The sequence below is a fragment of the Vespula vulgaris genome, chromosome 1 (assembly GCF_905475345.1).
Source record: "Vespula vulgaris chromosome 1, iyVesVulg1.1, whole genome shotgun sequence".
Classification (NCBI taxonomy): Eukaryota; Metazoa; Arthropoda; class Insecta; order Hymenoptera; family Vespidae; genus Vespula; species Vespula vulgaris.
The window spans coordinates 18,029,350-18,045,911 of NC_066586.1; the positions used below are offsets into that span (position 1 = coordinate 18,029,350).

Consider the following 16,562-nt stretch of genomic DNA (forward strand, 5'->3'; position numbering starts at 1 on the left):
AACCGATCCAAAGGCGAGAAAGGCAAAGAGTATAGTATCGTCGTATCACTCGCGAAAAACAGAATCGTTCACGTGCCGTCGTGTATATCGATCTATCAGTACATCGATCACTTACGTTGATCCGGAACGAAGACTGATTTTGCACGGAAAGATAGACAAAGAGGAAGAGAGAAAGAGAGAGAGAGAAAAACAGGGAGAGGGAAAGAAAAAAAGAAAAAAAAAGAGAGAGACACACGCACACGCATACGCGTACTCAGATTTCCCCCACCTATATACATACTGTTCATAGATCACCGGAAATTCTTCGACTTTATTAAAAGCACCAATAGCAAAGCACATTTTTCATAGGGGCTATTTCAATTTCCACTTCTTCTTCACTTTTATTCTACCGATATAAAAGCCGCGATTTTTCGACAAAACCAACATGCCCGTCTTACTCGAACGAGTCTCTTTCTACTACGGCTTCTCAAGGATCACAAGAAGACAAACAAGTAATATACGAAATTTTTCGATCGTTTCTTGTAACAGTGTTAAATCACGTGAATCAATTGGAAATCGTCTTCGATATATCCTACAATTTCGTCGATCTAACTATTACGAATTGATCACGGATTCTTCAGGATCGATAAAACGTACTTACTTATCGATATCGTCGCATACTATTCCCGCCAACTACAAACGTATCATACTCAATCGAAACATGCCGTACGCGACCGACATTTACTATCCACAGTGAGTAACATAATAGATATATGATCGTAACTCTTTGTTGAATCTTTTGTTACATCTTTTTTTTTTGTCTTACTGTCAGTCCCGTTAATGCTAATATATTAAAGGATTCTCTCTGCTTATCGCCAAATCAATATTTTATTTGTAACTTAAATCGTTTATGTAAATAAATTTTATCTTTCTGAAATATTATCTAAATCCACTTTTATTGCCATCACATAAAGCTTCTCAACGAGATAGACATTAAAATAGAATTTAAATTGGTATTTCCTTATTATATTTTGATGGAAATTAGATTATAGCAAATGGAAATTTGGAAAGATTTCAAGTACGTTTAACGAAGGAATAAAAAATTTTGTGTAGCGAGCGAGTTGCTTGTTACTACATATAATGCAGATATCATTATGCTCCACGAGAAAACTATTATCTTAGAAATGTTCTCATAAAAAAGAAAATAAAGTAAACAGGTTTTAATACCTTTTTTATATTCATTCGCATGCAAGAAGTAAAGAGAGTCATGAAAGATGAAGGATATTTTTTTAAAGTAAAAGTGCATCTTTGACATTGTATTGTATGTCAAGAGAGTTAAAAAAAAAATTAAGTAAATAAAAAGAAGAAAAGAAAGAAGATGTACAAAAATACGAAGATTCCTTTCGACGTTAGAACGTATATCGAATCAAACCTTCGATAATTTTTTTATAATTTCTTTCCGATCGATTGTAATATCAATATTATTCTGATATATTAATCGATATTTTTTTATAGAGTTTCGAATTTGGTTACACGTGCTGTAGAAGCATTGAATAATGGATACGATTGCATTGGTAAAATCCCGTTACTGAATGCACCGAGCATACCGCTTTCATCAAAAATTCGTAGTTATATAGAGGAGTGTGCTACTCTGTGCTTGCCCAAGGACATTTACATATGTAATGGAAGTGATACTGAACATGCAGAATTATTGAAACTTCTCGAAAAAAATAAAACGATTCAACCGTTACCAAAATACGAAAACTGGTTGGTTTTGCATACTGCTTATTCTTTTTTTTTATGAACGAATATTCGAACGTAATTTTCAAAAATGGGCAAACTGAAGGAACAAAGAAATTATTTGTCGTTACAGTTGGTTGGCCAAAACGAATCCAGCGGACGTAGCACGCGTCGAAAGCCGTACGTTTATTAGCACGGATAAACAAAATGATACGATTCCAACACCTAGAAAAGGCGTCGTTGGTGAACTTGGAAACTGGATTTCGCCTGTTGACATGGACAAAGCTATTCTCGAACGATTCCCAGGATGCATGAAAAGTTAGTCGATTTTGTTCAAATATATATTATATGTAATATAAATAGATAGACTCATTAAATTACAAATTGACCAACTGTAATGGTTTAGATCGTACGATGTATGTGATACCCTTTAACATGGGACCAATTGGATCACCGCTTGCTAAGATAGGTATAGAGATAACCGATTCTCCTTACGTTGTCTGTTCGATGAAGATCATGACGAGAATGGGTACAAAAATCTTGGAAATACTCGGTAACGACGATTTCGTCAAATGTTTACATTCGGTTGGTACTCCCAAAGCCGATTCGAATGTCACCGTTTATCCATCCTGGCCATGTGATCCAGAGAGAACCATTATCCTTCATAAGCCCGCGAAAAACGAGATCGTTTCGTACGGTAGTGGTTACGGAGGTAACTCTCTGCTTGGTAAAAAATGTCTCGCTTTAAGAATTGGATCAACGATTGCTAGAGACGAGGGATGGCTAGCCGAGCACATGTTGGCAAGTTAATAATAATAATAATAATAATAATAATAATAATAATAATAATAACGACAATTCCTTTGGAATTATAATTCGATTAGGTTAATTGCTCTGCTAATTGTTTAAATTGGGTATTCTATTTTTCTATTTTAGATATTAGGAATCACCAATCCAAATGGTAAAAAACGTTATATAGCCGCTGCGTTTCCAAGTGCCTGTGGAAAGACAAACATGGCAATGATGAAACCAACTCTTCCGGGTTATAAAATTGAATGTGTGGGAGACGATATCGCTTGGATGAAATTCGACGACGAAGGTAGGCTTCGCGCGATTAATCCAGAATATGGATTCTTTGGTGTCGCTCCAGGAACAAGTATGGCAACCAATCCCAATGCTATGATGACGATCTTTAAAAATACTCTCTTTACAAACGTTGCTGCTACAAGTGACGGTGGTGTTTTTTGGGAAGGAATGGAGAAAGAAATAAACGATTCCGTCGAGGTAAGAAAGAATCCGTTAACTTACCAAAAAGACAAAAAAAAGAAACGACAAGATAAATAAATAAAAATATATGGTGTACAATGAATCGAAACGATACTTACAGATAACCGATTGGCGAGGTAACAACAAATGGAAGAGCACTTCAAAAACTCCGGCTGCTCATCCTAATTCAAGATTCTGTACACCTGCGAAACAATGTCCGATAATCGATCCAGCTTGGGAAGATCCAAATGGTGTCCCGATCGATGCGATACTCTTCGGTGGTCGCAGACCAGAAGGTGTCCCATTGATATACCAAGCACGAAACTGGCAACACGGTGTTTTCATTGGAGCGTCGATGAGATCCGAAGCAACTGCTGCTGCTGAATACAAGGTACGTTTAAAATAAATATAAAATATAAATAATCGATTAACTTATTCTATGAATAACCAATATTAAAAAAATAACATGATTTCGTGATTTTTTCATCAGGGCAAAATGATTATGCACGATCCATTCGCAATGAGACCCTTCTTTGGATACAATTTCGGACATTATGTCAATCATTGGTTGAACATGGCTAATGTGAAAAACGCTAAGTTACCTGCTATATTTCACGTTAATTGGTTTAGAAAAGATGCCAATGGTAAATTTCTTTGGCCGGGATTCGGTGAAAATTCACGTGTTTTGGATTGGATCCTTCGTAGGATCGACAATGAAAACATAGCGAGAAATTCTCCGATTGGTCTTATACCGAAAATCGACTCGCTTAATCTGAAAAATTTGAAAGAGGATATTGATATGGATGAATTGTTCAGGATACCTAAATCTTTCTGGCAAAAAGAGGTGAAAGATTTAAGGGAATACTTCGATGCACAAGTTGGTAAAGATCTTCCAAAAGCTATCCTGTCCGAACTCGATCATCTCGAAAAACATCTTAATAAGATTTAAGATCCTTTCTATGATCTCGACTCGACTGAAAATTTGGAAAATTTAATAATGGAATATTTGTTCTTCCTGATTCTTCCTGACGTAAGAAAGATCTATGATCCATAATATAAATTTCCTTGATAAATTTATGGAAGAATTTTTTTTTCATTCGAAATAGTATTAAATAATATGACTATAAGATTTATATTCTTATGGAACAGATTGATCGACATATTAATTGTTTATTATAATATATAAACGCATGTGTTACTTTCTATTTAAATCGCGATTTTATAATCGATATTGTTATGCTTATATTTTTATAGCTTTTATATTTCAAATTGTTCAAATCAAACGTACACATTAACCATTTAATATTATATGATCACAGATGGTCTTATATAAATGGTTTAATTAAATAGTTCTTTTTATTTTTATTTATGCGATAGACGCGATGTTTTCTTTGAAAACATTATACATTTATTTATTCGAAATTTATCCGAACTTTTCTTTCTTTCTTTTCTTTTCTTTTTGTTTTTTTCTTTTTTACTACATTTTTACAACTATCGTGCGAGGTCAGATTAAATTTTACAATTAAGTTAATTAGATAAGGACATTGCATGTAAAGTTACATGTGAATGTGAATAAATAATAAATACATATTCTTATCGATGTACGCAAAATATTATGTGTATATGTAATCCGCTAATATGATTATGTATTTTATGGTGTATATAAAGAGCAAATTAAATGATAACGAAAAAAAAAAATACAAAGCATTAATTTCATTGTGTGGGAATGAAATGGATCCTTCTTTTCTTCCATTTTTCTTTTATCTTTTTTTTTTTTCTCTTAATAAAACACATTAATTCTATCTAATCGATTTTATTATATTGTATTATTTTATTAATTTGTTAATTGCTTCTTCAACAATTTTCTTTCTTTTTGTTTTCTCACTATTTATTATTAATGAAAGACTTTCTACATATTTATATATATTCGCAACATTCATATTTATACAAATTAAAATTATTTTACAAGATATATTAATTATTTAAATGTACATTATATATCGTTCGAGGCAATTGATTTCTCTTGAATCATATCGAACACACGTGGAGAAGAACTCTTTAAAAGTATTCTACATGTACCCTCCTCAGTTCATGGTACTAAAAATTTTTTAACTGAATTACATCATCCCGAATGTATTTATTCTTCATTATCAAAATCTAATCATAAAATTAATTTTAATGGTTGTTATACACACACACAGACACACACACACATATATATATATATAAATATATACATATATTAGTGTGTTTCGGACGTCATGGAAAATTCTTTTTTAAATATACCAAGTCAATTTATATCCAAATATATAATGAAATTCGCACATATATATATATATATATATATATATATTATATATATATATATATACATATATATACACGTCATAATAAATAATAATATTGATATCAGATTGGGTAAGTATTATTGAAATATTAAAACGAAAATATACTTCTCATTAAATTATGCATCAAACTGAATAATGAATCTTTTGTATGTTTTTAATTTTGCATTATAATTTGTTCATATATCATAGATAAAACAATACCATGACTTTTCTCTTAATTGTTAATATTATTAAATATTTGTTCAGATTCATTAAAAGACAAAGGTAATCTATTAATTATATAAAACAATACTTTACCTAGAATAACATGTGTAATATAACATGTATATTTTATAAATCATTCATTACTAATTAAGTTAAATTTTAATAACAATCAAATGAAAATTGTATATAATATACATTTAGTTGTGTTGCATTGAATAATATGCATACATTTATACAATCGTTGCACATATCATAATGACTAGAGAATGACATATAAAGATTTATAAGTTTCAGAAATCAGCCTTCAATCATTAATACTTTATGTTATATTCGTTTATATATTAACTTAGATATAGTTATATCATTTCCCTCTTTGACTTTCCCTGTGCGTTTTATATTTAATTAAAGAAATTTTTTTTTTCTTTTTTTATACTGATCCGAACGTTAATATTTAAAAAATTAAATATGTAAATTTTTACATTAGGACATCTTGTCCATTATAAATCCACGATTGTAATGTATGACATGTTAAACAGCATGTACTATTTTACTAATAAAGTTCCCATTAAAAGTTAAAATTATGTAAAATGGACTTATTAAAATTTTTAAATTAATTTTTAAAATGTTAATAAGCAACTATAAAAAAAAAACTTAACGTGTTTGTTCAATCTTATTAAAGAAGTTAAAAAGTTATAAGTCATACAATACCAATTTTATATATACTATATATTAAAAATGGACTTATATATACCCCTATTATTTCAAATTAGTAATAATAATGTATTACTATTTAATTATTTACTAATTTTTAAAGTATTCTTAATAAAACCATGAAATTGTAGCATCAATGTAAAGCCATACATAAGTAATAAAATTTTAATGATAGATCTAAAAAGATTATAAACCTTTTCATTTTTACTCCTAGAATATGTAATATCTATATATTAGTTTACTTAATAAAATTTCATTCAGACTATCATGATAAACATTATTTGTTGAAAACTAGAAATTTATCATTACTGTAACATATGCAATCTTTTTCTATATAAAAAGAGTATATCTTTTTTTTTTTTAATTCATTTTGCAATCGATCAAAATGATAAATTATTTAATTTAAGATTTTACTAATGTGCGTATTTAATTCATTTTTATAAGACTGTGCAATTTGAATTAAATTGTCCTGAGATTGAAATAATTTGTTATATATATATATATATAACATATATATATATATATATATATAACGAAAAACAAAAAAGGACAATTAGAGAATTGAAAACTTTACCTTAATGTTTCATTTTCATTATAACATTGTGATTAATATGGCACTGACAGATCCAAATATTATTGTGCAATACTTAAATTATGACATTACATATGCGTTTCTAATTTTTTTTCTGTTTTTTTTTTACGAAATGTACATTTTTATATTTAATTAATATTTCAGGTACATACGTATTATTTATTATCTTTTTTCACTAGTGCTCTCAATGCTTTTGGAATACATAAAGGGCATAGAATATCTGGGTTTAACGTCTGAGATAACGTTTTCCCTAAAAATTGTGCTGTACATGGAAGAAGTAATGACTCTGACGTTAGTAGCTCAGTTTCCATTGCTGGAATAATGTTTGTTTGATATAAAGAAAGTGGATAGTGGTGTCCACAAGTAAATACCATTGAATCTTCCTCCATTGCAAGGAAACTACATACTGCATCTGAATCCTGATTATTATTTTGCGTTAGCAAAATTTATTAAAAATCATAATAAATACATATGAGAAAAAAAAAGAGAAAAAGATTTAAATATCAATAAATTTACAATATTTCAAAATATCTCTTACCTTAATGTGGACAAATGACCTAGGTGTATCATTTTCTGTAGACACTGTGCTAATAATTCCTTCTATCATATCTGCTGAAGTATTATTTCTACTTGAACCAGGATATCCAGTAAGTGGTACTCCATAATGATCAGCCATTAAGGATGACAAAAGTTTAATATATTCTGGAGTAGGTTGGCCTAAAATATATGTGTTACTTTATTGTGCATGACTATATCTGCAACAATATAGCTTTCAATAGATCACTTATTGTTTTTCATATAATTTATATAAAATTACAAAATTTCATTATTTATTTTTAAATTTTTATATTTTATTTATTTAGACATTAAAAAAATCTATATATAATAAGTAAAGCACATTATCAACTTACCTTCGTTTATATGTTGCAATAACATAGAACAAATTTGTAGACAAAATTTAGATGAAAACAGATCTGTCATGTTCATACTTTTAGACTTCTCATCGTTTTTATTCTCGTCGGAATACATTTCAATTGTTTCCTGGCTTTAAAAAAAATATTAAAATCGTATGTAAATTAAAAATAGAATCATCAAATAGAAAATACATAATAACATTAAAATTGCATTATTTACCAAAATAGCAATAATCCAAGGGGGTAAAAAATAGTATGTATATGTTCAAAAAAAATATTTTCCAGACTTTGAATGGATAAATCATGTTGTATCCAAAATTCTAGTGCATTTTGCAATATGTTGCATTTAACAACGTCCGTTTCGTTTTCTACCTCGTGTAAATAAAATTTAAGTACCTTTATAGCTTCATTTACAAGATTATTTTTGTGATAGTGTCTCATTTCCTTTGCACTTTTAGATTTTTTATGATTTACTTCTATTCTTTCTTCCTTCATCGTCACTTTATTGTCATTATTTGTTGTTACACCTAATGATTTCGAAGATATATCTTGAACATCATCTTTTCCATATTCTACTGATAAATTATTTTCAAAAATAGCATGCTCTATCCATTGTTCAGGGTCAGGTGTAATAACATCAGAATCAAGCACGTTTTCGGTAATATCTAGAGGTATATCTTCACATTTTGGTTCCTTACACAACTCTTCCGAACCTCCTTGACAGTCAAAAGCATACAAACCATCTTCAAGTGTTTGTAGACTATTCAAAGATTTACTTGATGGTATTTTCATTTTATTTTTCGCTGCATAATCCTCTACGGATTCAATCAAATTTTTTTCCACTTGTTTATTAAAAAGTTCGGTATTTCTTTTTAAATTACAATTTACAGATTGCAATTTTTCGGTTAGAGAAGAAATATCTGATCCATTCTCTTTATCAAACGTTGTTGCTTCATTCGAGCTTCCTAACGTTATAGGTCTCATAGATAATTGAAAATTAATTGCACTCAATGCTTTCAATTGATATGAAAAAGCGTCAGAAAAGTTATGTTGCAAAGCAGCCACGTTTGAGCATGCTTGATAATTTTCTAATTCAATACACTGAAAAACGCATACATAAAAATGAATAAAATATAAATCTGATATTAAATTCAATATCTATAACATATAACAGTCTATGAAATAAAATAAACAGAATACATATGTATATTAACCTTTTCCATAATTTTTGTCGAATCGTATAATCCATTAAAATGTTCAAGTACGTAGTGAAGCGTTAATTCTGCTGGTGATTTTTCAATGACACTCAAAGGAGAAATAAAACCAGCAAGAGAAGGAATATCATAACTCTGATAAGAAATAATGGGTGCAGGAATATTAGGGACATCTAAAATTATATTAGATGATTTAAGTAATACGATTTTTTCATCGGTATCTCGTGTATCTTTGACAGATATTCGGCCTAATTGAGCCCTATTGTTATTACCCCATGCCAAAATAGTACCACCTAAATAAACAAGGATATAAGATATAATATTGTCGAAAAAAGCGTTTATAAATTGTTTAATAACATTATTGCAGGCTTTACCTGGTTGCATAGCAACTGTATAATCATATCCACAATAAATTCCAACAGATTTGATCGTAGTATTAACTTTTTCCTTGTTGTCAGAATTTTCCGTGTAAGGTTTTCCATTTTCTTCTTTTTGATTAGTTACATTTCCGTTTTTATCATCTACTACTGAATCTACTTGAGCGAAAATTGATGCAGGATTATAACTCAAGGGTGTGGGAATAGAAACTTCATATTTTGTGCCATTGCCTATTTGCCCATCTATATTGCAACCCCAAGTATATAGTGAACCATCCTTTGTTAAGAGAGCATTATGATGACAACCTGTTGTTATCTATACAGCATCAAAAATATTGTATAATACTTGCATTTAACATAACATTATAACAATATATACATACATATATATATATATATATATATATATATATATATATATATATATATATAAGCGATTTACAAACCTGTATAATACGTCCTTTTACTGAACTTGTATCTACTAGAGATGGCTTTAAATGTGCCTGAGATTCTTCAAGTAAGCCAACATTAATATTCCTTGTACTTGTACCTTCAAATTGCTTTTTTCGTAATTGCAAACTAGATGTAATGATCTTTGTTGATAAAATTTGTTTATTACTTTCTTTTGCAGTCTCCTGTATGTTTTTATTAATTGCAGTATCATTTCCTTCCTTTTCAATATTTTTTTCTAAATTATTAGCCTGTTTCTCATTAGCTTCTTGCTGTTCCAATATGCGTGTCTTTTTTAATGCTTGTGCTTGCAATTTTAAAACTTTTGGACTTGCACCCCATATGTACAACTTATTTGTGGTACTAAGTGCCAACTAAACGAAATAAATAAATGAATTTCAAAAAATGATTTTAATCAATTCCGAATTAAAAAGACTTATTTACTTACGTTATGAAAGTACCCAGTAGTTATCAGAGAAATTTTTTCGGTCAATAACACTTTTGTAGGTATAGAACTTTTAATGTTATTATTAATTCCTAATTGGCCAAATACGTTGCATCCGAATGCATAAACAATACCTTCATCTGATAAAGCTAATGAATGTGCATGACCAGCACTAATATGTTTTATAAATATACCTAGTAAAGAGGTAACCAATGTAGGGGTATTACGCTTATCAGTATTTCCATGACCTAATTGACCATGAACTCCCCAACCCCAAGTAAAAACTCGTCCATCTGCAGTTAATGCCATTGAATGGTATTGTCCAGCTACAGCATCAATAATCATTTCTTGAGCCAAACTAGTGATCAATTCAGGACTAGAACATTGTAACACTTTACCAAGTCCCAATTGACCAAATTTACTTGATCCCCAAACATAAATACCATTATTGGTTACTGCTAATGTATGACAATGTCCACATGATACACTAAAAACTTCCATTTCCATGTTGCGGAAAAAATTAATTTTGTTAGGTAAGCCATATCTTAACACAGATGACCCAGTACCTAAAAATTAGATATCTATATATAGATATATCTATCGTATATAAAATGTCATAAATAATTATTGATCTTTATACACTCGTTTGTTACTTAATGAAAAATAAAATTGATTGGAATATTAACGCTAGTTTTTTCTTACCTAAACATCCTTGTATAGAACTACCCCATGTGTATACATCACCATTTCTAATAAGTGCAACATGAGAGAAACCTGCACTTAAAGATCTCCTTTTGAAATCAACACTTGAAACACGATTGATGTGTTCTTGCTTTAATAAAAAATAATTTGATAATATAATTATGATTTAACAAGGACATTTAATAAACTGAATAAAGTAAAAAATACCTTTCTTGTTCCCATTAATTGTATATTGTACCCTAAAGTACAAGTTTGATTTAACAAAACCTTTTTATGAATCAGAGTAAGTAGTATCAACAAAAACGTTTCTACTATTTCTTCTACCAATGTATCAGCTTCTGTCTATGTAAAGACATAAAATGAATTAGATATCGATAAAAAAAATTATAATATTTGTTCAAGATTATATTTACATTGTTCTCTGCAAGATCTATAGAATCACATTGACTAGATTGAGAACTATAAGAAGTTGTCCTATGTCGTGCTTTACACTTAACCAATCTGGGTCTTATAATCGGATTTGTTGGATCATATAAAGTTATCAACCTCTATAAAAGGATATCATAAAATGTTATGACGTAAAATATATAAAAATAAATATAAGAACAAAAATTAAATTCTTACTTGTAATACGAAAATTTGTAACTCTGAAATACTACTACCAATAAATGAAATATGTTTTCTAGCTAGATTAGGATTAATCAGCATTGCTTGCATCAAGTTTGGCTCACTTAAACATATTAATAACCCATCTGAAATGTAAACATTATTTTTATAATGTGTTATTTATGAAAATATTAGTTCATTCAGTTATATAGATATACACATACATGGTATAGATTTGCTTGCATCAAACAAATGTACAGTCTTCATAAGGACATCTAACATTTGTCCATAAAGACATCTTTGTGTAGCTAGATGGTGTAAAACTTCCCAAAGACAGGTCTGACCTGCTATATTAATAGCTAAGAGTTCATCATAAAAGGAGTTTGTAGATAAAAAGTACCTGAAAATAATATTCATTATAAATCAATTGAACATAATTTTATAACATAGTAAAAATCTATCCAATCTTGTGAATTTCATACTGACAAGAAATCTTTATAAATAGCTTTAGATTGATGTGGTGCAGCTCTCAATGTCATTTCTATAAAAGCAAGAATACATAAATTTGACAAATGTATTCTTGTTGCAGCTGACAATTCACTAATAGCGGGAGAAATCAAACAGTGTGTTAGACTGCTTAAGAGCTCTGAGGTATGACCAGCTGATGCAAATTTTAAGATGCTTTTCAATAGTCCACACTACAAATAATTATAAATTATTAGAATTTAGAAACAAACTTTATTGGAAATGTATTAATATTAAATAATGAAAAATAATGTAATGTACCTTAGATAATTTATAAGAAGCTACAGCACGTGGAAATTCTTTATTTGTCAATAATATATCTCCAACATATTCAAATAATTGTTGTGAATTCATACCAAATATCAAAGCCAATTTTCCTGCCTTGTCAAGTTCATTCCTTCTTAAAACTAATTCCATAAAGACAGATAATAATGGTTTCCTAAAAATGAAAAAAATATATCAATAAAATATACTAGCACGTAATACAACATATTTTTTTACGATCGATTTACTAAAATTTAAAAATTAAAGTATGTATACTAACCTTAGCACAACTCCATATACAGCATAATTTGTTACAATTATACAAGTTTCTATATATGGTGTCTCAATTTTTATATCTTTCATTTTTGATGATAGCGTATATGAGCTTTCCAAGTCATGAGATAATTTTTCAGATGTCGTGTTTGCAAAGTCAATAAATCTATATACAGCATGAATAATTTCTTTACTATTCTCAAAAGAAAACTGATCAATGATACATCCTGGATTAAACTTATAATCTCTGTTTGGATTGACTTCAGACATTTGATCAGATATTACATATAAAGTGTATTGTGTGGCATCAGTAACAAAAAACAATCGGTGGGTTAATAAAATATTTTCAGAAGATTCAGGTACTTTATGAATAGACAAAGGATCAGCATCAAAATCTGATCCATGTACCTATAAATGAAATAAATAAAAAATATTATATTTTTATAAATTTATCTTGTATACTTCATATATAGAATAGTACACAATCATCCTTACAGTTACATGACTGCTCTCAAGATGATAGCACGTATATATTTGTTGGCCTTTCTTGTCATATTGTGGTGTAAGAAATGTGTCTTTTGACATTGGTTCTGGATTTACTGTACCAATATAATCTTCAGAACATGAATCAATATTGAGAATTGCCAAATTACTAGTTTTATTAGTTCCAGTATCTGTAAAAATAATTAGAGCATATTTTTTTAAACTGAATTAGGTTTCTATAATTATATATTAAATAAAACAATTACCATGATATCGTGTATTTTCTCCTAAGTTTTGATTTTTTGTTTCCACTAATTTTTGTCTAAGAATAGCAAGCTTTTCTACAGATAACTGCTTAAGTCCTTGCAATCTAGATCTTGTAGAAGCAAAAGACTTTGTATTTTCATAAATCATTTCATTTGTCGGTGATTGTGTAAACATTTCTCCATTTTCAAATTGACGTGTATAACTATATGCGCGATGTTCTAACAATAAACGCCACTGCTGTTTTGCTTTACTTGTTATTAAAAGTGAGATGCTATCATTACTTTTTTCTTTACAAATATGTAGACTAATAATATGTCCATTAACATGAGCTGTGCCTACTTGTTGACCATTTTCAAGATTTATTAATATTACTTCTCCATATTCAGTGCCAACAATGCCCATATTTGTAGACGTTTTTGTATCTTGCCACCAAATTAAGGCTGTTGGTCTATAAATGTATACGTATAATAAAATAATTATTACAATAAAACTATTATTGAATAAACAAATAGTAATAAAATTAATATAAAAAGTAATACGCTTATATCGAATTACTCTTACTTGGAATGTGAAGACTGTGAACCAACATATGTAATTGTTGTTATATCATCAGTACGCCATTGTTCACTAAGAGTACACTTTTCGTCAACTAATTTTAAGACAGGAATTATATATAAACAACTATCAGTAGTAGTTGCTAAAAGCCAAGACCCATACGGATCAAAACAAAAAGCTGTTATTTGTTTATTAGTTCCTTTAAACCAAGGAATTCTTTTAATAATCGGTGTAGAGGATATGTCCTTTTTATAATAAAGTATAATATCAGCATTTCCAGTCGATAGTGCTAAAAATAATCTCTTTTCATATTCACATTGGGCACTATGCTGTATATCTGATGCTTTAATAAAACATTGCAATTTAAATAATCTTTGTTCATTGAAATTTATAGTTCCTTGATAACCTCCTATAGCTTTATTTTCAGTCATCATCATATAACCCCAGCTAACGTTTAATATCTTTTATGATAAAACCTAAAATAAAAATAAATTAAACAAAATTAGAATCTACGTGTAAAATCATTTAAATTATTCAATTTATTTAATCCTCAAAATTATAAATATCGATTAAAAATTATTAAAATCACTATAGATAAAAAAGTTCTAAAATAAAGAGAACATTACGTTATTAATATACTTTACGAAAGAGTATTTTCAATGCATATAAACGTAAAATTCTATTCATAATTCTTGATATATAGACAGTAAAGTTCTACTAACCAAACTCGTATAAGGTACTTTTATACTTCAACGTTATATAATACGCTTTAAAACAAGAGAAACCAAGATCACAATCATTTTTATCGTATCCTGCTATTTCATGGGGGTAACTTTCTATTAAATTTACCAAACGTCAAAACTTCAAGGTTATGTTAGACTATCTTTGAAAATGAAGAGTGTAATGGCCTATTTAGTAACATTACCGCTAGGCGTCGTGTTTTCTCGAGAGCACTTAAACACCAAGTGAAAAAAATAAATATAAGTTCTGAATACGTGAATCATGACGTCTAAAGCAGGGTTCACTCGTCAGCTCTACTGACAAATTTTCGAGAAAATCCGTGACGAAACGCACTCGTAGAACTATTAAGAGAGACTATTCATCACCTTTCACTCCAAAGCGTTCTATGTGACTTCAGCGACACATGTACGGACAAAATATGAACTACAAGCGCTAAGATCGCGCGCCCCCTTCCTTCACTTATGCGCCACCTATATTCACGTTAGCCTAACAAAATTTTTAGGCATAGAATAAAAGTAGGATTAATGAAACTCACGCTTCTTTCACAGCTCTCACATTTATATCCTTTTTCAATGGTGGCACGTGCATCTCGCATTTCATCCATGTAGAGAGGAGGAAAGAAAGAAAAAAAAAGCCAGAGAAAAAGAAAAAGAAAGGCAAAAGCAGACAGCAAAAATGAAAGACAGAAAAGAAGAAAAAAAGAAAAAGAAAAAGAAAACTAAGCCATAATAGTATATAAAACAATTCGTTTCTTTTCTACCATTATATATTTGATGAAATTCGTCTAATTTTATATAATTTGAAAGAAATTACAGATACGTCGTAACACCGATATTATGCATTTATTTTACGATATAAATACATAATGAATATAATTGATAGATAATATATATATATATATATATATATATATATATATATATATATATATATATTAAAAATAAAGATTTTGTTAAATAATTTTTTGTAAAAAAATAATAATTAGTGAATACTATATATTATTTTATATGAGTATATACGTATATATGTGCTTTTTTTCTTACTTTTTCTTTTTATCATTATTATATTATTATATTATATTATTATAATCGCGTAAACGTTGACCGTGTGAAAAAGTACTGATGTAGCGAGCTAAGAAGCTAAGAATGGGCAATAAATCAAAACTTGCGAATATGAGGACGAAAAATGTTGACCTTTTGATTAAATCTTTTTTTCTCATATTTAGATCTTGATACAACAAATCGAGCGATATAATTATATACAAAGATCCTAGTAATTCTCAATACTTTCTAAAGAGGCACGACAATATATTATTACACGGAAACAAAATACGCACGCCATTTAATCTTGACATCAAAATCAGTGAAACAAAACGGTAAGGAGAAGAGAAGATAACTTCTCTTTCAATGCTAATTTCAAGAGGCGCCACTATACGAAACTTATTTTTCACAAAAAATATCGAAAATAGCATATACATCAACAATGAATTCAAAAGTATTTTCTGATCGATTTTAATAAAAAAAGATCTCATTTCAGTCTTATTTTAAAGATGGAGATGATTTTCGAATTTTCAAAAAAGCTTCATTTTTATGCATAAACTGTTGTCAAAAAAAAAAAAAAAAAAAAAAAAAAATTTGATTATCTTCAATGGAAAAACCAAGTCAAAAACAAGTAATATTTCGACAAGTGACTTAATTCGATGACGTTAAAATTCGATGACAAGAAATATTATCTTGCGTTTATCTAAATTATTTCACGTCAAGCTTAGACCGATAAAATGACTGCAAACGAATATCTTTCGAACTTGTGTCTTCTTCAAAAATCGATTTTAAAGTATGCTCGGTGATAAATTCTTTTAAATCTTTAACAACTACAACTCCTTTTCCTTCCTCTTCTAATTTAGATT

At 28.9% G+C, this 16,562-nt stretch overlaps 2 protein-coding genes across 5 annotated transcripts; one reads left to right on the plus strand and one right to left on the minus strand.

Moving 5' to 3' along the window:
* Positions 1-275: 275 nt before the first annotated feature.
* Positions 276-4,683, plus strand: LOC127062144 (phosphoenolpyruvate carboxykinase [GTP]-like). The gene is made up of 7 exons (XM_050989860.1): positions 276-732; positions 1,495-1,746; positions 1,853-2,037; positions 2,126-2,520; positions 2,656-3,003; positions 3,107-3,376; positions 3,476-4,683. The coding sequence occupies exons 1-7, from the start codon at positions 425-427 to the stop codon at positions 3,932-3,934; spliced, it is 2,217 nt and encodes a 738-aa protein (XP_050845817.1). The 5' UTR covers positions 276-424; the 3' UTR covers positions 3,935-4,683.
* Positions 4,419-15,455, minus strand: LOC127062033 (uncharacterized). 4 transcript variants are annotated; one of them, XM_050989629.1, is made up of 20 exons: positions 15,192-15,455; positions 13,922-14,391; positions 13,360-13,808; positions 13,106-13,284; positions 12,618-13,018; positions 12,335-12,512; positions 12,035-12,246; positions 11,773-11,948; positions 11,567-11,694; positions 11,356-11,490; positions 11,150-11,284; positions 10,943-11,072; positions 10,244-10,806; positions 9,792-10,169; positions 9,343-9,661; positions 8,969-9,261; positions 7,975-8,855; positions 7,752-7,885; positions 7,379-7,557; positions 4,419-7,259 (listed from the first exon to the last, which is right to left on the minus strand). In XM_050989629.1, the coding sequence occupies exons 2-20, from the start codon at positions 14,350-14,352 to the stop codon at positions 6,996-6,998; spliced, it is 5,565 nt and encodes a 1,854-aa protein (XP_050845586.1). In that variant the 5' UTR covers positions 14,353-14,391; positions 15,192-15,455; the 3' UTR covers positions 4,419-6,995. The 4 variants fall into 4 exon arrangements, with proteins under 4 accessions (XP_050845586.1, XP_050845577.1, XP_050845566.1 ...); XM_050989620.1 differs by lacking the exon at positions 15,192-15,455 and adding an exon at positions 14,841-15,146; XM_050989609.1 differs by lacking the exon at positions 15,192-15,455 and adding an exon at positions 14,638-15,146.
* Positions 15,456-16,562: the final 1,107 nt, after the last annotated feature.